General features: G+C 39.6%; 1 protein-coding gene across 1 annotated transcript in view; it reads right to left on the reverse strand.

The window, feature by feature from the left end:
- Positions 1–3,121: 3,121 nt before the first annotated feature.
- The window catches only part of CNKSR3 (CNKSR family member 3), a 68,049-nt gene continuing 44,101 nt past the window's right edge, over positions 3,122–27,069 (reverse strand). Inside the window, exons 6-13 of the mRNA XM_027688669.1 lie at positions 26,400–26,519; positions 24,621–24,680; positions 21,892–21,960; positions 21,010–21,156; positions 19,203–19,327; positions 16,540–16,748; positions 15,976–16,065; positions 3,122–14,731 (exon numbers count right to left, since the gene is read on the reverse strand). Of these exons, the coding sequence (XP_027544470.1) occupies positions 14,433–14,731; positions 15,976–16,065; positions 16,540–16,748; positions 19,203–19,327; positions 21,010–21,156; positions 21,892–21,960; positions 24,621–24,680; positions 26,400–26,519 (1,119 nt within the window). The 3' untranslated portion in view covers positions 3,122–14,432. The remainder of the gene's footprint in view (positions 14,732–15,975; positions 16,066–16,539; positions 16,749–19,202; positions 19,328–21,009; positions 21,157–21,891; positions 21,961–24,620; positions 24,681–26,399; positions 26,520–27,069) is intronic.

Genomic DNA, 27,069 nt, shown 5'->3' on the forward strand with positions numbered 1-27,069 from the left:
ATCACTGACAACACCTCAGCAGCCCAGCTAGCTGAGTAGTTACTGTGGTGTCCTCCTACACAGAGTCATAGAGACAAAAGCCTGATAACCCCACCAGTCAGACTGCAAGCGCCAGCTGCTTACACAATACTGGAAAAAAAGGTTAAATAATACAGCAACACAATATTGTTAGAAATTCCAGATGAGGGCTAGCCTTTTGCATGGATCCATTTGAAATAAATCTAGAGAACATGAAACAAGAATATGCTACATAAATAATACATATTTTGGTAGTCGCCATCTGCATGCTCACACAGAAGTACCCATCTTGGCCAAAACCAGCAGACACTGATGTAGGATCTGTCAGGGTTTCCAATAGAAGATGCTGCAGTTTGCAGAAAAGCACCAGACCTCTGCAGCTGTACCTCTCACATCCCCATATGCTCTGTGGAGGGGAAAGGGTGAGGAGGCTCTATCAGGCACATACCAAGCAGTATTGCATCCAAGAGAAAGATCTTTACCATATAGACCTTCTGACCAGTGCCACAGATGAAAACGCCGCCGGGCACCAATGCTGGGAATTCACTTGGTGTCAATCTTGGAGGAGGGAGGTTCAGTGGTGGTACCACACTGTGCCTGCTTTCACCTCACACAACAATAGTGCTGTGTGGATGGACCCTGCAGACATCAAACTTTCTCTGGTTCTTTCCTGTGAACTACAATCCTCCAGTATACAAATTCAATTCAGAAAAATCCACTTTTTCTGTTCATTCTGATGATAGTTTTTCAGGAGAATAAATGGATCCTTATTAGAAAAGGAATTGAAATAAAACATTTTTTAAGAAGGTTAAGTGGCGTCTGATAGTCTACAATCTGTCAAGTTAAGCAAACAAAGAGAGGGGGAGACCCTATCTTGTAAATAAGGCAATTACAAATCTAGTTTCTACACTGGAATGAGGCCAGGATATAAGTGTGAAGGATTGAGAAGAAAATCTGTTGTAAATTCCTTCAAGTGAAAGTCTCTATTTAAAAGGCAGAGAATACCAGTTTCAGAAAGATCATGAAGTCACAGCAGTTTTTTTCAAAGCACAACTCTAAATGTCAATTTGACCTCTTTCTAGAAAGGCAGACACAGACACAGTTGCACTTGGAGTGCAGCTTACACTAGAAGAGAATAGCAATGATCAACAATAGGTTTTGCACTGAACTTTGTGTAGACAGACATGAAAAGAATTAAATACCTACTCAATAGGCATCATAACTTCAATGACTGTGAAAGTTTATTGTTATATATTCTCAGTTTAAAGAAAAGAAAACAAGAGAAATATATGTCTTCTATAAGCATAAAGTGACAAGTTACACACAAGCTGCATCACTAAAGCTTTCACTTGCGCCTGGTTTTATCCGCCTTGTAAGGGGACTTGCTGTGTGGACAGGGAAATATGGCAACAGCAGACTCGTGTGCCTTGACTAGAGTTTTTAGGTCTAATCTCATTGAGAAAGTTTTCAGCAAAGGTGAAAGAGCGACTCTGAAAGACAGAGCTGACAAGTTGTGTCATTATATCTCTGATAAATATTATATGAGTAGTTTAAACAGAATTTAATACATGGGTGTATACATATACTCAGACATATACACAGGTAAATACTTACATACTTTTATAAAGCTCCGGCAAATTCTACTGAAACTACTGAAACTAGGAAGTCAGACTGGAAAATCCAGTTACGTTACAACTTTGCATTTTATTCATCAATTGTAAAGACTGTGGGTGTTGTGACTAACTGGCAGATAGTAACGTTTACCATGGGGTAAACTGTTGCTTCTCCTGATTTTTAATTGGAGGTAAACTTTGGCACACTCCACTATAAACAAGTCCTGGCACTAAAAACAAAGAGACAAGGAATTGTTTCATGGATGTATTCCCATAGTCCAAACATTCACCACTTACACTGCCCAAATATATTGTCAAGGTGATAAACACACATATCAATAACAATAGTCTGATATTCTGCTCCATTCCTCATCACAGAGGCACCCAATCCTGCTTTCCAAGGTAAGCAACAGTGTAGTGTGCAAGTGCATTCAAAAACACGAAAGATCTGGCTATAACTCTCAGAAGCCTTCCTAAACAAATATAGCATAACACTGTACCTTAGTCCTGGCCTCCATTTCTATTCACCTTACACATAATGGCACACACATACAAAAGTGACTATGAAGTAGATACAGAATGACCTCGCAACACTTCACACACCTCCTACAAGACACCAGAAGGCCTCATGGCAAACAACCCAGTCACTTGCTGTCACTTCCAGTCAGAGTGCTGGCAGATCATCCAAAAAAAAAAAAAAGAAAATTACTGCAAGAAGGAAGGGTCCTGGTAGAACACTGATGACAAATTCTACAGCAAAGCTACTATAGCCCCATAGGATATGTAGGTAGACCCTAAAAGTGACCAACTGAAAAGGCTGCCACATTTCAGGCAGTACATAAGTAAGCATCTCCAGCTTACTCAAAATTATACTGTGGTTCAAGCAGACATGAAGAGACACAAACATTTATAGCTTTATGCATACTTTGAAAAACAGAGGTTATTAGTGATTGTTTTTTAGCTTATCAGGCTGCTACTCTCTTGCATTAATACTTTGCTTTTTATGTATATTATTCTCCCCCCAAAAATTAAAACACAACGCCCTTAATCACAGGTTGTTCTCACTAATAAATTACCTATTTAATATGTTTATATAGGCTCTTTTCCACAGTACGAGTCATGTTGAAAATGCCCTAATTAAAATATTTCCATTTATTTGCATGACTAATCAGTACTTATCAGTAACATGGCACTTTATATCTTCAAAGCACTGTAACTGCATATAAATGGATTATCTGAAAACTTGCCAAGAATATATTTTGAAATCTGACGCTATTGCTTCCTAAAATAACTACTGGCTTTACATGTGCACTGAATTAGTGACAGGTCCAAAGAAGCATATGTGTTACTTATGGAAAGAATAAATAGTCCACAGAAGAGATAAGAAGCAGACCAGACACTGTTTCGTGATGACATGGAAAAGCAGATGGCTCAGTCCTCTGAGTGGTAGAAGAGACACAGTCTATCCCACTTCCCACCCTGCTTTTCGCTGAAGAGAGCTGTCGAACTCATGTGCAAATGAAGTCCCACATCCCCAAAACTGCTTGCAAGAGACTTGCCACCATTCTTTCACTTCCTCCTCTTTGGAGCTTTCAACAGACTTGAATGCCAAAATATTCAGGGCAGCTGGTGCTGCTTTCTGGAGACTCTGGCCACTGACGAATCCCACTGTGTGAGAAATTAATCTCTCAGTATAATTCACTCTGTGTGCCTTTCCACAAAGTTCATATCCCTGGGACACTCATTGATTGAAAGAAGATGAAGGTGGGTACTCTTCTGCTTCGCAGTTTAACAGGGAACTTATGTACAGAAACAAGATACTTCCAAAAGCACAGAACTAACCTGTCTGTCCGCAAGTTACTTTCCTTTTAAAAATTAAGGATTATATTAGAAATGGCAAGGGTGTGGGAATGTGTCTTTCAACTCTATCATCTCAAAGGAAGCAGTATAAAAGAGCAGATTTTATAAATCTGTTGTTTTCATTTTTAAAGGCTAAACTATCTTTTAGATCTATCAAAGTGCTTTCCCTTAAAAACTCAGAAGTGTAGTGGCATCCCTAACACTTTCCTTTTACTAAGGGGAAAAAATCCATAGTTCTTCAAAATAAATAGCTATGTTTTTCCAGTGTCCTGCAAGTACCTCAGTTGAAGGAATGACAATCATAATTGAAGATGATGATTTTATTCTAGATAACTACAAAACCACAAAATTAATAATTCTGTATGTTACTGCTCCCTGTCCTTTCTTCTTGTGTGGTGTCACTGAACTGAATCTTTTCATGCATTCATTTGATTGCTTCAATCTCCTTTAAACATCAAAACTTCACTACAGTTATGGTGAAGTATGTATGGTGGCTTTTATTCAGAAGGGCCTGAAAGCTCTTGATGAACTCTACCAGGATGCACTTACATACAGCCTACTCACATCTCTGCAAATTCATGAGGTTGTAAAAGACATCAAGAGATCACTAAGTCTGCTCCTCCCAGCAGGATCAATTATACTCAGGCTATTCTTGACAGAGGCAGCCTAACCTGTTCTTAAAGACATCAAATAATGGAGGTTCCACAGCTCCCTTCAGTATTTTAAACCAATGCTTAACTCTCCTTTACTAGTTTTTTTGAGCAAATTCAAGCTCTCTGCTGTAATTTAAGCCTACTATCTCTTGTCCTATAAAAACTGGTCCTATAAATTTCTTACATAAATCTTTAATGTTTGTTCTTAAGACACCAATGCAGTCACCTTTTCTTAAGACTATGCAACATAATTTAATATTTCCTCAAAGGCCAATTTTTTCTAAGCAAGGGGGCTGTTGCCCCCTAATTAGAACTACCTGTACTTCAGGTTATTGCAGGCACTGCCAGTCCTAAAGTGACACTCACCAAAAGGAATGGAAGTGCCCCCCAGTAGTGTCAATGAGAAGTTCTCTTGAAGAGTCTGCTGAGAACAAGAGCCCTGACCCTTTTTTTTTTTCTCTGTTCTGTGTTGGTTAGAAATACAAGTAATTTGCCATCAGTTCCCAGGCAGTTCATTTCTCATACAATCACAGAGTTTGGTATAGACTCAAAAGAAGATTTGAATGCTGTTGGTTGTGTTCCTCTTCAGCTTTAGGGGGAAAAAAAAAAAAACAAACACAGAGAAAGAAAAGTCAGGCTAACAGGATCTGAGTAAAGCCTCTCTGCATTGCTTTTTCCATTCTGCTGCTCCTTAGACTCTTCGAACTGTACTATGAAATACAATAGAGGCCAATTAAGTCCCTGACCCAGCAGCTCAGGAAGTTACATCTGCAAGACGTGGCTTGCTACAAAAAAATTTTTCTTATAATCTAAATAGGTAAGACAGACTGTTATAAAGGGATAGATCATAAAAAAACCACTTCTTCACCAGTGTCAATATAAAGAAAATATCCCACAGAAAAATAGATACATCCTATATGTGGAAAACTAAAGATGTAGCTGCAGGGATTATGTGTGGGGGTGTCTGCAAAACTATTGTTCCCCCCTCAAGCTCTGTCACCTGTCTGTCTCAGACAGACTCCCAGCTCATTAGTTGAGAGTTTTTCCAGCATTAAACAGCCCTTCACTACCATTGAGCTTCAGTAGGTAAACGTAAATTGAGTATTAAGAAGTTTACAACAGGGGTAGCACGAGAGATAAATTGAGTTACCATTTTTTGGCTGGTGACTGAGGCACCAAATCTCACAGTTCACCTCCTGATTTCAAGAGGGGAGCAGAAGGCAAAGAAGCCATCCAGTCTGAACGATACCCAGCCCTAGCACAACTCCCATGTCTTCCCCATGAAGCACTGCTTCAAATATAACAGGCAAGCATGTTTAAAAAATGTGTAAAGTATTATTACTTTAAAATAAAACACTTTATAACACAATTGCAACATATATTGCCTCTTCAATTCTCTAAATATAGTTTTAACTTACCACAAATTTAGAGATCTCTCAGGAAAATCATAAAGTTTGCACATATGAACCAATAGGTCTCCCCCCACAGAGACTCCTGTCTTCCTTTTCCTCCCCCACCCAAGCCCCGACTACAGGAAGAGAGATCACCAGCTGCCTGCTGAATAGTGTGCATCATTCAGATGGCTTGGATGATTCAGCTTTTCCACGTGAACTTTACTAAGTGGCGCACAAATGGTGCTTTGTGCATTTCTGAATCAAATGTGTATTTAATAGTCCAAGAACATAACCCAATTTCTATTGGAAGAACAACTTTTCATCTTAAATAAAGCAGTGTATCTGTTACCTTACAATGGCTCCAGTTCTCAAACCTGTAGATAGTTACATCTCCCACTGCTTATGTACTGCAGCATCTGCAGACTTCAAAAATCCATTTTATATTGTTCTCAAAAGTTGCACCAAACAGGACAATGAAAAGAGGATCTAGTGACGAGCTCATAATTTTGAAAGCCACCTGACTTGATGTGCACTGGTTTTAGAGTGGGAGGGCTAGGAAGGAACAGAAAAGCCAGATGTTGCAAGAAGTCTGCTCCTCCAGAATACAACAGCACAATAAGGAGCAGCTTCATCATAAGTGTCCCACAGTTACCTGCAGCTGGAAACTTGTAGGAGAATAATCTTAAGAGTTTCCAGAGAGTAGGCTGAGATAAAAAACTCACACAAATGCAAAATACATACACATTTACTTGGTGTATTTTATGTTTAACACTGCTCAAAGATAAAGAATTAGTGCCTGGTTTTACTTCTCTAATTTCCTTGGCCTTTACTCATTTGTTCAAACGTTCACTTGAGTCCTCTTCATCAACAAGATCCTATTTTCATTTCACCCCTTCAGTCATAAATCAGAAACAGCTCATAATAAACTAATCAGATTTGACACAAAAAATAGAAAGAAGGATCAGACTTAGTGCTGCATTGTACAGAACCTCTGGACAGACAAGCCCTGTTAAGTTAGCAGAAGAAATGTTTATTTATCCTCAAGTATAAAAGCAGCACAAGCATGTTGAACACAACATTGCCTTCTGCAGGCACACAAGTGTGACAATGCAGAAACTGCTCTAAGGTGCTCAGCAAGGGCACCTTGAGCAAAAGGAAAAGGTGGCAACAGACTGAATTGTCTGGTTGTCACTGGAAGTCACTCAAGACCTATAGGAAAATTAACAGAAACATTGCTTGGCCTGGTGCTTTGAACAACAAAGGGGGTTACCCAGTGTGCCACTTTTCATTAGGGCACCACCTGGGACTTTGTCTTAGAGGTGCAATCTAGGCAAGAGTACTGGAAAGCAACAGAAAACCATGTTTTGGCAGCATCTCTTCTTCTGCTAATGGTTTTTGTATGTTTTTTGTGATTTTATCACTGACTTCCACTTCCTGTTAAGATGTAGATATGTTACACACATCCAACCTGAAAAGCTTGTATCAAACTAGTCAGCTCTCACCTCACAGCTCCTGCCCTGAGTCAACACTACCAGAGTTGGCCACCCTTGCCAATATGTCTCCTCTCACAGCCAGCTATGTGAGCAGTAAACACTGAGTGAGACCAGACGGTGCCCGAAATCTTCTACATTTTGAAAACATCAAATATTTCATTGCAAACTAGATCAAAAATTCCCATTTGCAGGAGTGACCCATGGGAGATGTCATGTGCTTTGGCTACCATGGGTGGTCCAGGTTTTCTGAACTTCAAATTTCTGGTGATATATGTTTTCAATCCCTGCCATTTCTTAATAGCAACAGGAGTACATCTCATGACAGCTCCCCATCACGCCCCCTGCTCTTTGGTCAACCCCTGGGAAAATGAGTCATGATACCGAAACCTGAGCCTCTTCTACATTCTGCTAGAGGCCTTATTTCCCACATAGAGACCACATCCATTCCAAGGACAGCAGCCAGCCTCAGGCAGTAGCAGGTCAAACACATTTCTTGTGGCCAGATTCACCAGTGAGTGAGCACCTTGGGGCGTCTGCCTCACTGCCTGTCTCAGATAGGCCCAGCTTACTGGTCCACTTTGCTTTAATAAAAGCCTCTGTGCAGCACCAGGTGAAACTTGTCTGTGCCATACCTGGAACTCACGTGCTGCCAAGCCTTTTTGGTTTTTAAACAACAGCTCCCTCACATTACCTCTGCATTAACACTGTGCAACACATTCATCCCTACACAATGTTCTCACACTTCCAGAGGAAAACAAACTTTGCAAAGCAAAGAACAATTCATGTATCTTGTCACATTAGCCTTTTATTCTGGTGGGGTTGTTTCTGTTTGTTGTTTTTTTTTTTTAGTTTTCCAGTCCCAGATTCATTTGCTATTCAAGTATACCCTTAAGCTAGTTCTGACCTACAACTCATTGGGACCACAGCCACAGCAATCAAGTACAGTTTATCGCCCACAAGAAATGAGAACCAGGTGTATGAGGCAATACACCACACCAGGCTCTCCTCTCTCCCTGCTAATGGGAAGAGAGTCTCACCTGGCTCCCAGCTCACAAAAAAAGCCACAGTGGGGGAGGAAGGAAATCCCATACTTGACTACAAGGCAGCAGAAAGCTGTCAGTAAAAATCCAGCCCATCCCTGAAAGAAAGCTACAGAGCCACCCAAGTGACAGCAGGAGAGGGTGCCATGGAGCCTACTGCTTCAAGGGTTAATGCCCAGCCCCATGCAGCAGCATCCCGCGGGAAACAATTAGGTCCACTTGATCCTAAGCATTCATACTTCCCATCTTTATTACTTCTAAAAACATACCTGAACAATTACTCATCTCCTCTGTAACCAAAATCAAAACCTTTCTAAACGTGTTTTGAGAGGTGAATCAGAGGCCTGCCGCTCATCTCCTAAGCAGGAGGAAGGGAAGAGAGGGGCTGCTGCTTTAGTTTCTGGATTCCTCCTTGCCTTCTTGTCCCTCCATCCTGCCTAGCCACTGCACAGACAGCAGGAGAGGGCAGGCAGGGAAAGACAGGAGACCTCTGTGGTAGGTCTGCATCCATCTCTCCAATGTGACCTGCAAATCCAGAGTTAAAAAACTCCAAGCAAGGAAAAAACACAGACCTTTCTTCCTGTCCAGCGATAAGAAGCCAATGTGTTTGGACCTAAAAGGCCAAGGACTGCTTGGGGTGGTCTAAGCAGCTTCAAAGCAGAGCATAAGCCAACAGTTTACTAAGCAGAGAGGAATTCCTAAAAGAATCAAGAGCTTGGAAATACTGTCTTGTGCGCAGTGCTATTTTTACTGGAAAGCTCTGGCCAAAACTATCTCAGACATCAAAACAAACTAGATTATGCTATAAATATTAAAAGGATTTATAGCTGTTTGTTTGTGCAATAAATTCCTGGAAAGTCTCTTGGCCTTAGTGTAAGCAAGAGAATGTCAAAGAGGAAGAAGGACATACAGAAAGGGAAATAATTAATTTTGGACATCATGTATTTTCTTCTCATCCTACTCACTTATAGCAACTTACATCAACTTCCCACCAGAAACAAATGGTCAAGAACTATGTCATGATATTAAGACTTCTGCATATTCAATGGGACATTCAGTGGGGTTGGGGAAGACAGTCTTATGAGAAGCTGCATTACACCTAAGAAAGCCTTTAGTCAGGTTCTGTGGAGACACATTTAAACACCACAGTTGCTCTGCAAGAATCTACAATACCTGAACAACAGACCTCACTTCCTACTATCATGTAATAAAATCAAACAAATCACCCAAGATGCAGCCACTAAAGTTTGGCTGATCTTTCACCTGAGTAAAAATCCTTAGTTTCATTATTATTAATAAAGTTGTTATTCACAAAGTAGAAAAAATGTTTCTTCTTGTGTTTTGGTTTTGTTTGTTTTGGTTTGTTTGGTTTTTTTACAGTTTAAAATATTATGGTCTATTTGTGACTACTTGGAATTACTAACATTTACCCTGGAAATATGGGAGGATTTCCTGAGAAACATTTGTACTGAAAACAGCTAATGGGGGATAGAAGAGGAAAACCCATTATTAGGTAACATTGAGATACGTGATTACTTGGGGAAAGAACATTAAATACATATATCAGTTTAGACTGTGGCATTTTCTATGCCTCTCAGTAAATATTGCCTGAACAAAAAAGTCTCTGAGCAAAAGTCACAAGGTCTGAGGCTCATAACCTGCAAAGGCATTCCCAGAGCACATCTAAACACATGGCAGCTTGGCCTCATCAGTAAGCACAGCCCACTGCTTCATCAGGATCTTGTTGTGTTTGCTCCACAGGTACATTTCAAAAGTTCCTACTTTGGCCCATTTTTACTGAAGGAGGGCTACACTTATGGAGACAGGGGAAGGGAAACAAGCAACCAACCAAAAAATCAAAACCAAAGAAGCCCAAACAACTAACCCACCTTGCTGAAGATGGCATAGTAAATTGGACTGGGCTGTCTTCTGATTCCTTGGCTGCTGCCTAGCTGCCAAACTGTAACCCTGCATAGATGCATAGTGAACCGTGCATCCTCACCAGAGCCCAGGGAACAAACAGGAACCACAGTCTTAAACTGATCCCAAGGATTCTCCCAATAAATCAGCACTCTCCAGCACTAGTTTTATGCTGAATTCCTCTGTCTCCACATCCAGTTAATCAATCATGTATTTGCCTAAGAAAAGGTATCTTTGTCCTCTCCCAAAAAAACATATTGGGCCAACTCTATAACCACTTAAGGGAGAAAGTCAGTGGCTTACATTATCCTGAACAACTGAGGTTGTTGGCCACACAGGGAGGTTTAAAAAGAAATGTTTACATCTATTCTATGTCACACTAAAACAAACACATTTCTCACACTGGCAAGAACTGGAGGACACCCAAAGATCTGGAGTTTTTTTCTCCACTGAATATGTAATCCTTATTTTTCCTCCTTCTGGCAACAGACAGCTCCTCCCTGTTTCGTATTTAGTATGTATAAAAAAGAAATCCCAACTCGAAGTAATACTGGTTCAGTAATATTGTTTTTAAATTTGACCTTCCACTTTTGGACTAAGTCCAGAAAAATCCAAACTAAGCTTTTGGATCACTGCATGAGGCCCCGTGGGAATGACACAATCTCACCAGCAGTCACTATCACAAAAGAAGACAAAACTGATGTTTAGGGACTTGCCAGAGAGCTGGGTCTGCATCGTGCAGGCAACAGGATAAAGAGGGTATACTATTTTAAACTGATGCAGCAGCAGCAGCAGCGTGGGCAGTAGAATTTGGTGAAATTACATATTGACAGCAGCTCTTGACTGCTTTTGTTATACATATTACAGCTCAAGTACCATGTGTGGAACTATACATAACTACTTTGAATGACTGTTTCATATTCTAGCATCATACAAATGTAGCAGTAGAAGTACATGCATACTGTACTTGTGTGAGTTGCTTTCTTTGAGAGTTACTGCCATGCAGCTGAAACAGCGTTCAACACAACACAGACTAATACATGTAGCTTAGCCTGGTCCCTCTTTCTTCATTCTACAAGCTGAGTCCTTTTGGAGTGCTCCTTCTATATTTTAGTGTAAGTCAATGGCTTTCTTGAGAGCTCTTGTCCATTATAAAAACCTTACATTCTGCAAGGTGACAATATGTGATTGCCTCAAAGAGCACATGCTCCATCACCGCAGCATGTGCAAAGAAAAACTCAGGCTACAGAGAAAAAAGAAGCTACAGCTGTACAGCAGGACAAAGTCAGAGTACTCCAAAGGACCTAACATTTCTTTCCAATTGTACATGAGTATTTCTAACTCACACTCTGAGGTGGTGCACTAGGATGTAGAGTGGAAGCTGGGAGAAGTAGTACTTATTTCAGCGCAGAAAACACACGCAACACAAACAACAAACACCTTCCTTCAAGATACCAATCCTGTTGGCAAAGGCATTTCTGAATATGCATGCACACAAGAGCCTTGCTGTCCATCATGTGTAAGATATTCCCAAAATTGACTGATGAATGCAGAAAAACTCCTAGGGAAGCAAAACCTCCCAGGGAAGTAAAAAAAGGTTTGAGCTCAAGGTCTAAGTTAAAGCCTGATGAGGGGTTTAACTTGGTCTATTCAGGATGTGGCTGCAGGTATAGAGCAGTTTGTGAAGGCTGTCTGCTGGCAAGGTAATAAAACAGAACATAAGATTTGGACAAAATACGCAAGAAGAAAATTCTTTATTCTCTCCAACTATAAAATTAGTCTTCATCATCTGTTTCCTCATTTGGCTAAGTTTTAGATTTTTATTTTTTCCTCTCTTTCTGTTCGATGAGCACCCAGCTTATGGAATACGCCGTTTTTAAAACAAGCCCTGCTTATGAGGAAGAAAAGGTTATCAGTTAGTTGATTAGCATAAAATTAGTATAATACAGTAGTCTGTCCACCTCTTTTGGCCATCCAGAATTCAAACACTGATTAATTTAATTATCCATAATAATAGAGGAAACATATTGCTTGAAGAATTGCCCTGAACTCTGTCTCTACAAGCCATTAATATTCATATTTATGTCTTATTTCCTCTTGCACATTACTATCTAAAATAGTATTTTCTTGCAACAGTTATGTAAGGGAACACTCAAGGTACTGCCTTGCAAATATTCTACAGACTAAAACAGAAGCCTGCTCTCTATTTGTGAAATACACCTTCCTCACTATACATATATGCAGGAATACTAAATATTCTTTTCCATTTTCATGGGGTTTATGATCTTTTCCATTTAACTGTGTTGTTTTGCCGCTGTGACAGAGTATTCAGAGTACTGTGGAGTGCTGTACCATGGCAGGATATCTGGATATGTATGTTGCACTAATTAGGGAAGTCAGCCTCGGCATAGTTTTTGATAGAACAGATACATGTACCTTTGATACCAAGAAATAAGCCAGGTTTCTGCATAATAGCAGTTTCTAACTTGTTACCTACATTTTTCTCAGGTTATGCCAGAAAGATATTGACTGTGATTTATTCCTAGATCTGTGGGACTTTTTTTTACCCCTAAACTATAGAGCACTCTTAAACTGTGGAAAACAGGACATTGGAGATGAGCAAAATTTCCATTTTAAAAGTCTTGTTTAGACAACATCTTTGATCTAGTTCAGTAACTCTGATTTACTTTAAAACAGTTCAGTCAATTTGAGGTTGGACTATACTACATCACAGTGCCCACAACATGGCAGTTTCAGCCCTCTTCTTGGAGGCAGAACCAAACCGTTCTAGGGTTCAACTGCATTGCAGCAGTGTTTGGTCACATCTCTAGTACAGACTGCCATCTCAGGCAGTGGAGAAGAGTCCACAAAATGGACAAGTTATAATCTGCTTTGATCAGAAAGGTCCAAACCAGCCCCCACCTAAATCACCACTCACAATCAAACATATTTAATTGAGAACTGAAACACCCTGTCTCTCTCTGCGGGGCTGTAGCACAACCTCATAAGCTTATTGCAACAGAATGGTCACATGTTCACAGCCAGAATTATAGTGTTTTTAACACTCATGTTATCACATGTGATTCCTGCCCCAGTCCAAAGTGAAAACTAGTATTTAACTCCCGTCTTTACCCACCAATTATTAAATACAAATCCTTCTTTTCAGCAAGACCAAAGGAGTAAAGGCTCTTGGCAATGTATCATCTACAAAAATAGTTAGTCTTATAATTAGCAAGGAACGCAAAAACCTTTCATTTGACTAAGCTGTGCCCAGTACTGCAATACAGGAAGGTACAAACAGTATCTGTTTAAGTGTAAAAAATATATACAACTATATTTAACACTTAAATTACTTTAAACTTTTTTTAAGTTTGCATATTAGCAGTCCTATGTACATTCTGTTTTGAACAATACCTCTTTAATATCCTCCTCTTTAGTTAAACAAGTTTTATTTTCCTCCCAAAATACCCAATGCTATTTCAAAATTCTGGAGGGGTAAAGATTTGAGCTATATAGAAAATAGCAAATGTCTTACAATTGTAGTGTATGATAGCACATATTTTTCATAAAAACAACACATCATTCAAAAACTGAACCATTGTAAAAGTTCTCATAAGTCCAACAGGACTGTCTTTAAAAGGTTACTTTGGTTAACAGCAAATCATTCTTAAACAATTAAGGAAAAAATGTATATTCTTTTACCACCTCTACAGATGCATTTCCTTGGCATGTTGTAGCAATCCATATACCTTTACAGACAAGCACTTCAGTTGTTCAGTGCTCTTTATTTCTACTGTGATTTCAATAAAATAGTTTATATATCAGGTTGGATTGATTTATAATTAAATTAGTTCAATTTCCTAAAATCTCTGAATGAGAGAACTCTCTTCCTAAGCCTTCATAGAATCTCTGGTATCAGAGAAAGAATAGCAACACTATTACTTCTTCCTCACAAGGTTGATCTCACGCAGTATTTGCAACAGCATCACTAAGTTGTATAAAACCATTGTTTCTTTGCTTATCTTTCCTGGTCAGGAGAGTAACGCAACTTGTGCTGAGCTCTGCATACTCTGACAACCAGCCAGTCACACCAGTCTCTGAGCATTCAGACAACTGAAGTGCCACTGGACTTCACGGTAACACAATTCTTTCCTCTGAGTCACTATGCACATTCCAGGTCATGTGTGGCCTCTATCTCACTGAATTCTACTTATTTCCATGGGAATAAATGACTTCAGCTTTTGGCCAGGAAGAGGAACTTGATCTTTATCTTTTTTCCCTCCTTGCACTATGACACCCTCTGATCTGTCAAAAATCACAAAAAGGCAAAAATATAAGGTTCTCCAGGAAAAGAATACCGCATTATGCGTCAGTTAAGCTGAAAAGTAGAGAAGTCTGATCGATGAGCAAAGGCACTTGGTAAGAGCACTGTGGACAATAGTCAGTGAGTCAACAATTTCAGTCTTGTGATCCAACTGACCAGCAGCGAGGGTTCTGCAGAGGAGTGTTTTGTGGATGATGTAACCGATGACTTTTTAGCACCTTCCTCTTGAAAAGGAATTGTTGCACTGTTGTGGAGGTCTGTATTCATAAAACACCTGCTGCCTCGAATATAATCTGTTCCCTTCACTAGCTGCTTGTCAGACACTGGCCTGGAGAGGGGGTGCTGCGTGGAAGGGCTTTCTTCAATGATTGGGGGTATCCTTTCATTACTGAAGTACCTGCAGAGGACATCTTCACCTGTACAAACAGGAGGAGGAAAACCAATCATTGATGACTTCAAACCCCTCCATTAACACTTTCTATTTTTACAAAAAATATTCTGGTTACACTTCAAATTCCCTAGATTTTGGTTATTTTTCATAATCCACCTCGACATAAGCAGCTATCAATAGATTCATAGCTGCTTGCTTCTTTAATATTTTTTTTAAGTAACACGAATAACAAGAAAATAAATCCATACACAGAGAAGATACCATTTGACTAGTTAATTCCAGATTCACACACACCAAAAATGCTGGTGCAGACTAGCACTTCTGCAAATCATTATCATGGGTGAGACCTAGCAAACCATCTTGTAACATGTTATTCAAAATGCTGAAGAGACCAGAGTTGAGTCCATATTTTTCTCAATGTAACTCATAAGTAACTTAAAAGCTACAAATATTACTCTGGACCTGCCACCTGGTGATTGCTCTGTTAGACTTGTTACTTAGCTTGCTTCTAATATCCCTCCAGGTTTATACTGCTTATGGACTTCTATTTTTGCATAATAGAATTCAGCATCTATTTTATGCAGAATTACACATTAGCTTTCATAACTCATTTCAAGAATAAACTACTCATCCTTATTTCCCACTCTAACAGTACTCAAATACTCCTTCAGATGCAAAAGGGGATGGGAAGAGAAGGACAGTGTAGCAAGTAAAAAAAAGCCACCCAACCTAACACCCAATGTTATGAGCTTCTGTCTCTCCCATTCAGTGATGTCTGCAGAATATGCTATTTTCTAACAGGAGTCACAGTAAAAAGCAACTTCTAAAAGGCCCTACATTTTACATTTAGAGAACAAGCTTGCTTGTACAACAGCCTCCACAGTGAGGTAAAGAAACAAAAAGACTTATTAAAAAAGTAGTTTTACAATCAATATTAAATGCAGAAGAAAGGGAAAGAGATTTGTGTAAGAACAATACTTGTGTATAAAGAGACAAGTACAGATCTGCTCTAGTCATTCTAGCTTACTTTTAACGCTCACAAGAATTCCAAGACAGGAAAAAGTTTGAGTCCCAGCACTGAATAGCCTCACAACTTTCACAACTACCATCTGGCATTCCTGCTAAAACCAACAACTATCACTTTGGATCAGCTCAGCAATATGCAAACCATAGTCCTCCATTCCTAATTTAAACACTTTCATGCAGTTCACCCCAAGGAAATTTTGGAGAGGAAGGGAAGAGAAGGAGGGATGACACCTAAAACCTTGCCTTTTCTCCCTAATCCTCGTGGCCTAGAGAAGCGTTCCGCAGCTCCTATCCAACTTCCATCAGCAGGCATTGACAATGGACGAGGTTTTCCTAGAGGCAACAAAGAAGGTTATGAGGAATTACAAAAGGTTAAGGAAAAATCTTTAAATTGATACTTTTCACAATTAAACAAAGGGAGAGATACAGCATTAAGGAGTTCAAATTGCAGAAAAAAATATTTGAAGATACTTCCACTGGTGGTATCAATAATAAGAGATCAATGTGCTGAGATTGAACAGCTTTGATTGAACACACTTGCTCATTTACAGAAGTGAACATAATGTTATAACCAAAACACACATGAAAATGGCCATCTGTAGCAGCAGAGCCCAGCTGAATGACACTCATTACAGAAATAACAGCATTTAAGTGAAATTATTTCAGATGTAGAATTTCAATTACAATTTGCAGAGAAGGCCCACCCACCAAGTCTAATGAACAGTTTTCTAACACAAATCACTTCAAACTGACCTTATCATAACAGCACTTATCATAACAGTGATAATGAGAGAGGAATAAACTCACCATAGGACTGTGTTTTTTCCCTCATCTTGGCTGGTAGGATATTTACTTCCAGAGGATACCCGGGTAACTGATCTGAATCAGCAATAGTAAACCTTCGTCTTCGACTCTCCTGATCCAGGAAAGAATTGGGAGACTCGGCCCCCTTGGACCCAGGTAATGGTTGACTGTGTTTGTTGCCTCCTCCATACACAAAACTCCCCTTTTCATCTCTGAAAGGACATGTCACCTCAGTTAGTAACTTAAGAGTTTAACACTACAGACATGACTAGGTTTGAAACACACTTCTAGCACCCAGTCATGCTCATGACAACTGGCACTGTGCTGTAAACAAGCTGAAAAAAAAAAAACAAACAAGTCAGGTGATGGAAGACCTTATTATATTTACCAAGGAGAAGAGAAAGCTACCTGCCTTATGCCATATTCACCATTAACGAGCCAGGAATTTAACACACAGAGAAGTTTAGAAGTTCCACTCCTGCAAAAGATTTTGATAAATGAGATCTTTCTGACCTGAGGACATCAAAGCCCCTGATTTGCTGCCTGCTCAGTATGCAGCTGCGAATCTGGAGTGCTACACAAATTTATCCATCTGTGTGTCATGGCAACACCTCTGAGGGACTATGCTTTTCAGTCACTGTAGGAGTCCAATAACTGTCACTGAATATTTACCACTTTCTCTCCCTCCTTGAGAGTTCCAATAATAGATTCATAGTGTATATAAATATATATATACACATATATACATATGCATGTGTATATATATACCTACACACATACATACATATATACGCATATATGATTTTGATTAAATTCTGCAGGAACTCCCTTCCCAGAGCAATCTCTCATTCCCAAGGCCAGGAACAGTAATTTTTAGAACCTGTCCCTGCCAGTACTTTTGGAAGAGAAGCTACCCTCCAACTTAAGATTTGCCTGATTTTGTTGGTTTTTTTTCCTTTCCCTGTACATGCTACAATCCTATTGCTTGAAGCAACCATTAGCCCAGCCAGGCATCAAAGTACATAGCTGACTGCCTAAGCACATATATACCCCAGTATACACAGCAGCCTCCAGCCAGCACATACCACTTTTCCAGCCCTCCACTAATGGGAAGGAGCTATTTATAAAAATTCAGAGACCGCAAATTGGACTCAAATATTACACCACAACTGTATGTCTATGGAGAGCTCTCCTACACCACCACCATGTGGAGACTGTGCCATAGGGAGGGAAACCAAACACTGCTCTCTGCTTCTCAGCATAGACCAGAGAAGATCCACACCAGGAAGGGAAGGGAACAGGATGATGGTGAGGGGAGGAGATGGGGAAAGCAACCACACAAATGCACCACTGTTTCAAGAAAAAAAATCAAAACATGCAGAGGTCAAAATAAATAGCCAAACAGAAAGCAAAAGAATTGCCCTTTCTCCTCTTCCTGCCTGCCACAACTTCCCACATTTGCCTTCTTTAAAAGTCAAAGTTAAGCCCCCTTTCCACACATCATCCAGGATAAGTTTTACAGCTCTCACTATTATTTCCTTCCTTGTCAACAGAGATTCAGCTCTAAAGGCATCTGAAGCTCAATATAATTTTGTGCCTCTTTAGGAAAGATAAACAAATTGAGCACATGCATGTAACTCACCAATGTGCTTGAAATTTAACGAAAAAACTAAGACATTCATCTGCTAAATCTATATGCTTGTTATTATGCCAAAAGATTTGAGGCTTTGGGTTTTTTTAAAAGAACTGAACATGTGTAACCATAAAATCAGGGAGAGAGCATGTCAAGGTGCATCCAACTTCAGTAGAGACCCTACCTTGGAGAAACTCTCCTCCCAGTCCTGTCCCAAAGAGTGCAGTAATGGAACCTCTGTCTCTGTCACAGCCCTTACGTGACAGGAGGCAAGTGCCCTCCCATAAGTCCTGCAGCAAAAGGTCAGAGTTCCTGTGCTGGGCTATCTACACGTAACCTAAAGTGTTGGCGCAGGCCAGACAGCATGCCTGCCTTTCATGTCTTCCCTGAAAACTTTTTTTTCCATCCCCTTCCAAGATCAGCTGGCAGGGTTCTGGCATGAGTCAACATGGACTTGAGAACAAACAACAGTTAGCCTTACCATATGCACCACCCCCCGCCTGCTGGGTACACAGGTCTGCACTTTTATAGCTTACACCACAGCATAAAAAAAATAAAAGTTGATGTATTGACTCTCCCTTCCTTTCAGTGGGAACATTCCTGTTTTAAACAACTTGTAAGTTGTTTAATGTTATACGCGTCTTAACATGACATTCTTTTCTATCCTAACTCCCACAACAGTTACTTAACCTGCTAGAAAAAAAATTCAACAGTGAGAAAAGTTACAGACAAAATTTACTTCTTGCTGCATTGGATTTAAACAGAACCTGAGGTGACACCCGTGCATGTTTTGCGAACGACTCTGACCTATGTGGCACACAACAATCTTCTAGCAATAAAACCTATTACAATCCTGGTAGGGTATGCACGTAAGCATAAGTTTAAGCAATACGATTCATTCAGGCAACTAGAAGAAAGTCTGAGATGTACGGTTTCGTCAAGCTAATCTGCACAGAGTTGTAACAGCAAGCCAGCTCAGAAACAAGTATAATGAAGGAGTTTTTTGTTCAGTGGTGCATGTTGACTTGCATACCGAGGAGAATACGGAACAGCTGGTGGAGGGGGTATGTACAGATCCAAAATGGCTGGCTTCTCTTTCTTCAGTGAGGTATCCACGGTGCTTTCTGGTGTCTGAGTTGAAGTTGGTGGAGGACTGGTCTGAAATGTTAGACAGCTATCAGACATCTGAGCATTTATTTATCATTCGCAAAAAGACAATTTAATAATCAATAGTACCATTTTCATCCCCTAGTGAACTATTATCTCCATGCTGTATGAACACATTAAAAACTCTTAGAAGTTACATTTTCCTCCACCCTCAGTTTTGGATAGCTTTGCAGTCCCTCCTACAGAAGTCCTATCATGGGTAATCCACTGCTCAGGAATATTTTGCTCTTTCCAGTTCTATTTTTCCTGTAAATTCCAAAAAAAGCAACTGAGACAAAAACCCTTCTTCTATTTTTAAATGCATTAAAAGAACATAATTTGTTAAAAAAACAGATGATTGGCAAACTATACAAAGCCAGCCCACGCTACCTTTATTCCATACAGTCCAAACCCTGGGGCATAAACAGGAATATGGTAAAGTTCACCATAAATTGGATTAACAGATATAACTACAGTCAGGGAAGCAAAGAAAAAATAGATTTGGCATTGCTCATCTTTGTGGCTCACTTCTATATTTCTCAGTATCTTGCCAGGCTCCTGTCTCCAGGAGAGAAAAGGGTTCAAAGACCCTTTCACCTTTGTCAGGCAAGAGAACTGCACTCTCCCTTTTCTGTAAGGACATGTCCAGGCTTTCACTCTGTCCACTTAGTTAACAGCACCCCTGCACAAGCACCCGCCTTTTACCGGTCAGTGTGCAGAACCCCAGAACGGCCAACAGGCTTCTCCAATCACTCATTCCCCTAAGGAAACATTGCTTGGTATAGCCTATATGCGAGCCCACCTCAGCTCCTCACACTGGTAGTACATGTCAGGCATGATGCCACAAAAACAAGACACAGGCATTGGTGAAAGGAAGGATGAGAAAAGTAGTCAAGTACGCATCTTCTACCCAGTTTGAGAGAAATCTGCCTTCATCAAGACTTGCCATAGCCACTGGCATTTCATAGGTTGATAAATTACCCTCACAGCTGTAGGGAGACCTGTATCGCAACAGGGGTATGAATGGGAACTCTCCCTGATTTTATTCATTTCACGTAATCACTTTAAATTCAGTTCGGTTGTTTCCTTCTGTAAGCATTAAGCCTTAAGTTTCCTAATGCAACAAGCCATCCCTCAACATGGTTATTTAATAATTATTAACACACTTTCTTTGTATGCTCAGTAGCCAATTTGGGAATCGCCCAACAACCTAATCTTATTTAAACAAGTAGTTTAAATGACTTCTTGAAAAACACTCCCATCCTTCAGCAGACTAAAAAGAGGACGAATATATGGAATAATCTAAGTTATTTCAGCAAAAACATATTACTGTGCTAAATAGAGAAAGCCTTTATTGCTCCATGCTGATGAATTCCATACATATAATCAGTTTCAGCAGTTTCCCCTCAGATAAGTTCTCCCAGTGACATGTAGACTGATAAAAATGTTCAGCACACCTAGTCTGTTTGTGTACCAAGAGGGCATTACCTGTTTTTAAGGAAAAGAGAGGAAAAGAAAAAGGCAAGAACATTTTCCTTTAATCTAGGAACCAGAAAAGGACAGCGATTTCACCTAACCTTCCTTGATCTGTAGTTAAACTTGAGTACCTGGGAGCATTTCTGGGATTTCTCTTTTTCGATCTGCAACCAAGGCATTCTCATCCTGAGATCAGAGTGGAGCTGGCAGCCTCTCACCTGCACCAAGGGTGGTTTCCAGCGCAGGTTCTTTAATGGAGCAGGAGTAAAATGGAAAGAGCCAGTAGGACGTTTTTTAAGCAGCAGCCTAACTCCAGCAGGATTCTCTCTCAACTTTGCCACCAGATTTTTTAGTTGCCATCCAACCTGGAAGAGAATAAAGACATCTTTTATTTGGCATTTCTTTTCTGAAAGCAAACAAACAAGAAAAACCCAAACTGTTTTAATATGAACCTAGAAGAGATATAAGAGATCAAAAAGAGTCAGAATTAAGAAAAAAAATGGAAAGCTTCTTTTTTGCATGGTTCTTCATTTTTGTTTCCAAGAAAGTTCTTTACTTAAGCTGTAAACTAAACTGAGGTATCAAGCAATGCTCTTTATACCTCAGTTCTGGTCCTAGAAGGATGCATGATGTGCTCAAATTGACTAACACAGGGATTCACAGTGAACTACTTTTGCCATATTTCTTTCTCCCATTGAAAGGCATTGCTTACCTGTGCAAAGCAAAAATGCAATCGTTATATCCAAGTTCCCAGATGCAAATGATTTGACATTCATTTGCAATGATTGGGAGTTTTTTTAAGCTGGTTTTATCTGCATTTCAGCAGACTCTAAGAAAGCATTTTAAAACTGGTCTTAAATACAACATGAAATATTTTAATATGATGCATACAGCATTTAAACATGAAATATTGCATATTTACTTTATCAAAATATTCCAAAGAATAAAATCTGTCTGGAAAACAAAACATTAAAAAGCCTCAGATATTTCATAAGGAAAACACCAGAACCGCCTCCTGACCCCATCCCCTCAGCACCTTTGGGGAGCAAGCCTTGCAGAGCAAGGATATGGGAAGGTTCGTAACACTGTTAGTTACTAACCACAGTTTGCCGATTAACCTGGATCACTTCATCACCAGCATGAATCTTCTGAGAGCGATCAGCAGGGGACTACAAAGAGGAAAACAAGAGTCATGTGCTTCAGTGCTTTTCATCCCTCCCATAACAACCTCCACCATGCTAAGTCAAAGGTTGCAGCAGCAATGCTCTTCAGTATAGATAATTTTCACATCTGCTGATGACTTCAGAAATGTAAATTAATTCATCAAATTATTTAAGAGAGAAGGTATAGCCTACATCTGTTACAGGCCAAATGGTACTTAAGTCATGGGACAGTCTCTACTGTGCTTTTGCCTCCAGTTTGTACCTTAGTTTTAGACAGTAGTGGAAGAGGACTGAAGAGGGTTTCTGCCCTAACACAGCAACTATCCTAAACAGTTTTCAAATAAATGTATACTGATCTAAAAAAAAAAAATACATTAAGACTTTGAATGTACAGAACAAAGTCTTACCGTCCAATCCACAAGACAGATCCATTGCACTTTTCCTTTCTGTTTCCTAACGTAAATAAAAGTTTCCAACTTTAATGTCAAACTGCCTGCCTGCATCAAGGTCAACAGATAAAAATACATGTTTGCACACATCCAGTGTGCATAGACAAGTATTTTTCAAATACCTATCTAATAATAATACACCATAAAATACAAGTTTCCTGGAACAAAACCTAAGCTCTGAGGAACCATCAGCAAGGAAGAGATAAATGTGTCAATATTTACATTTATCAAGAGCTGGTGCAATGCACCAGCTATTGCTGCAGTTATTAAAAACAGTCTCACTGCTATAACACCAACTCTGACCAGCCTTGACAACACCCAAAGCACAAAGGCATACTACCTTGGTATGTACTGCACCCCCGTCACAGGACAAATCCTCCACCCATTCCCCCCACCCCATGAGTAACCACCTGCCAGCATTCCAGCTCTTCCTAGTGACTCCAGCACTAAGCACTGGGATTAAGGACTCATCACACCTTTAGAGCTCCAATAACTTTCTTATGAGAAAGAACTAAGAATAAGCAGTGCAATAAGGGAAGAAAACGTGTGGGAATTTATGGGAGGCTCCAGCTATCATGAGTAACCCCATTTCTTAATTGTCTTCTTGCTTCCTCTGAACGGAAATGCCTCTGTGGAAAGCTGCATTTATACGAGTCAACCAAGATCATGAAAAAATGATGGGCCAAAATCAAGTTTAGGAAAAAATAAAGCTCATTTCAGGCTGTCCTTTGGGTGACCAACAGCTCATCTGAGGGAGGGTGGGGGACCCTTGAACAGAGAACTCTTACAAGTGGCAGGTCACAGCACAGACACTTGGATCACATGTGAAAAGAGAGGAAAGAGCAAAGTTCAGATCTAGGTCAATGTGACACAGGAAGTCACACGTAAGATGGCACAACTCAGGAATACTCTTGGCTGACTGGTAACAAACAAACTTCCCCAGTCCTTCCACTCTTCAGTACTGTCAGTTTAGGGATGCAATTCCACTGCATTCCCATACACCAGCTTCTGGGAATAGCTACTGAGATACCAAACCTATGAAGAAAACTGAGCTAAGACCCAGCCTGGGTCATCTAAACAATACCATGCCACCATAAAGACATCAGTTGTTTGCTTGCAGATCTCAGTCACTTCAAGTTCTGTTGCTCCAAAGGAAGAACCAGTGTTGATAAAAAAAGCAGACATTTAAGTCAAAACTCAAAGCTACAGAAGAAATACAGCCCCCAAAATAAGATCCACATGAAGAGGCAGCTTGTCAGCAGTCAACATGACATTCTTTCACATTTATCAGATGTTGAAATTGCTGTCAAAGTGGGCCTGGTCTTTGTGGCAGATTCTATACAGAGTTATGCCATGACAGTAGCATAAAAGCTATAAAAGCTTTCACTCTGCACTCTGAACTGCAAGCACAGATTTCCATGCTCTCCTCCTGGTCCCTAGACTTGGCAGGGGTAACAACTAGAAGCACTGGTTTTTTCCTATTCACAAAAAAAAAACATTGCTGCAAAAGCCAAGTTTCTCCGCTCTTCTTTCTTTCAGTCACTGCTCCTGTACAGCAGCATGTTTGACTGATGCTGTGGGTCACAGCATCACTTGCCAGCCTCAGCTTCTGGCTAGAGGTCCACTCCTTCCATGATTACCCAGAAGCCTTCAATGAAGTCTCCGCTACAAAGGACTCACAGTGTACAAATAGAAGAAGGAAAAACTAGTTGCCTACCCTACCAACTATTTCCTTCCAGTTGACCACTCTTAAAAGTCTTACTTGTTCATAGTCTTTCTACTCTGCAAGGTAATGTTGTGCCGGGACAGCTCATTAATTTCATTACTCATTACTGAATTTAGCACACTACCACCTAAATGTTCCCATTAGGGGAGATTGCCTTTGCCAGCAGAGAGCAAACACATCCAAGACTGTTAAGCAAGATACCATAAGGGCTCAGAACAGCAGATACAATATCTTATTAAAGTAATTATTTTAATGCCAAGCATTTGAACTAACTCATGTAACTTGCAGAAACTGGTTTAATTTGACTAACACTGAAACATGAAGACACAAAATATTTACAAATTATGGATAAACAAACAATACATCACACAGTATTACAAGTATTAATACCATGCAAGTCATATGTAAAACAACAAAAACTAGTAAGTCAAACTAACTCAGCAAAGCTACTGTCCAGGTAGCCTGAGGTAATCTATATTTACTCCACTTACGTTTTCTGTAGTTCCAGTAATTACATGCAATCCATCATAAGTTGACTTTATGTACATTCCCTAAATATAAAGAAAAAATGAAAAACAAGTTTAAAGGCAACACAAACCACATAACTTATCTGATTAAACAACTCTTGGCAACAGACTCAAAACATTATTAAAACCAGCTAACAATTCATACATTTTCCCTAGATAAGTGTGTGGTCTAATTTTACATTAAACTTCTTCACAGATCACTTTTACTATAATTAATTATAATATTTATTATAAATTAAAACACCAAATATATGGAATGTGACTTAGAAACATTGTTTGGTTGGTAATACCAAACACTGCTCGTTTTGCTGCCTTGTCAGTCTTTGACCTCAAAAAAAACCTTTATTTCCTTACTACCCAGTCTGCACTAGAGAATTACAGGTTTTACTAGGTAGCCACTAGTTCTCCCCATACAAACCTCACTTACACAGGTGGGTTACAAATATTGCAGACATGTTCTTTTACAGCTTCTCTTGGCAAGTCAATACACAGATTACCCCATAACCACAATGCCGACATAAGCAATAAAAGCTCCAGCAGAGTGTCTGTGGCTCTGTATGTTAACACTGAGTGTGAATACAAGGACAAACTCAGATGAAGTGGGTGTTGACCATAAGAACACCAAATTAAAAGCCACAAGCCGGCTATTAACTAATAATTACATAGATTTCCCCACAAGAAGTGACCAGTACATTGGTTTCATCATTTATGAACAAATACATATCTACTTTTCCTATCTACATCTGTTGTTAGAAGCACTCACACTGAGCAGTATAGAACTGGATGTTATTCTGGAGCTGAAGCAGCTTAGCTTAAAAGTACAAGGAAAAATAGAAGATTTTTTTGATCCTTCCTATCCAGCCAATTCTTTCCCTGTTTGCCTGTCAGTTACCAATTGTGTGCACCTACCTCTTCATTTCTTACTTAGTCCAAGCTAGACTGACTTCGCTTTGTTGTAGCTTGCACATTAACAGAGGTTCCCCATAATTTCAAGAATGCATGACTAATTCAGTCAAATCCATTGGTCTAGGTAAAACTATATAGCATAGTAAGACCGTGCAGCTTTCTCTGTAAGTGTTCATCTCTTCTGCCTTCAGGGCCAGGGGGTGAATACAAATGCACTTCAGAATTTAAATTCCCTCCAACTCATTCTAACACATCTGTTTGCTAGATAGAACAGCCACTAAGATTTCAAACTAAGTTTCTCATAACCAGCACTCAGCTAAGCAGAATCCACTGAATGAACAAGAGTCAGTCACTGAACATTTAAAAAGTTCTCATATTCCTGCTAAAGGTAAACCACAAAAACTCTCATTTTCTTCTCAGTCTTGCTACAAAAACAAATAAAACCACATCTTTCAAAACACAAACATCATTTCTCATTACTTTCTCCCTCTCCCAGCCCTATGAGAAAAATAACTACAAAAGGTAACCTGCAAAAATAAAACTACTAATTTCACAAGTCTTTGTAAATTCTCCAATATCCTCATTAAGACAAAAATCTTCAACAATTTACCATTAAAAATTATATTTGGGATCAAACCTATTAACATGCATACCTGTCTCTGGCAGCCACTCCAGCACACCACCTGACCATTAACCTTTAGAGTTCCTCTCCATGCCTTTTTCTTTTCTCCATAGGTTACTATTGGTCTTGAAATAACTTACTATAGATAAACACTTGCAGTGGCTCACAAGACTACCTATAAAACACTGGGGACATCAGGAGACTCCAGTTCTTACCAGGCCTTCCCCAGGTTTAATGTTGGTTAAGTGAACCTCCTCCAAACAGGCACACTGGTTCATCAGTGGATCTGTAGTTGATCGAATGGCTTTATCACAAATGCCATTTAAAGTCTTGGCCTACAATGAGAACACACAAAAAACAGTTAGGAAAATTCTCCCCTGGCTTCTTCCTCTTCCAGTTCTCAAAAGATGTAAAGGAAATGAGTTTTAAAACCACTGAAATAGCAGATTCATTTGTACAAATCTATTCTACAGTATGTTTATATTCCTACTGTAACATAGTAAAAACATTGTTTCCATTAGTGCCCCATCACCATCGCTAGCAGATGCTATCACATCCTCTGTCTAAAACAATAAACACCGAAAATATAGCAAAAAATTGCGTAGGGGCTTATTCATTTTAACCAAAATACAACCCATTAAAATATTGAAACATTTTGATGATTCTTTGTGGGAACAACTGACAGTTTTTCATGTTGTTCTTTATTTCTGCTATGAGAATAAAATTGGCCATGTGCTACAAAAAGTGATGTGCTGGCCACTGACTTAACTGCACAAAGCTTTACAGTATAAGGTAGGACACCTAGAACTTAAGTGTTTCAGCAGTACTTCTTTCCACTGTGCCTCTGAACTGACCTCTTCTGGAATGCTTATGCAGGCAAGGTTC

The sequence above is a fragment of the Neopelma chrysocephalum genome, unplaced genomic scaffold (genome assembly GCF_003984885.1).
Source record: "Neopelma chrysocephalum unplaced genomic scaffold, ASM398488v2 Primary Assembly neopelma1_23, whole genome shotgun sequence".
NCBI lineage: Eukaryota > Metazoa > Chordata > Aves > Passeriformes > Pipridae > Neopelma > Neopelma chrysocephalum.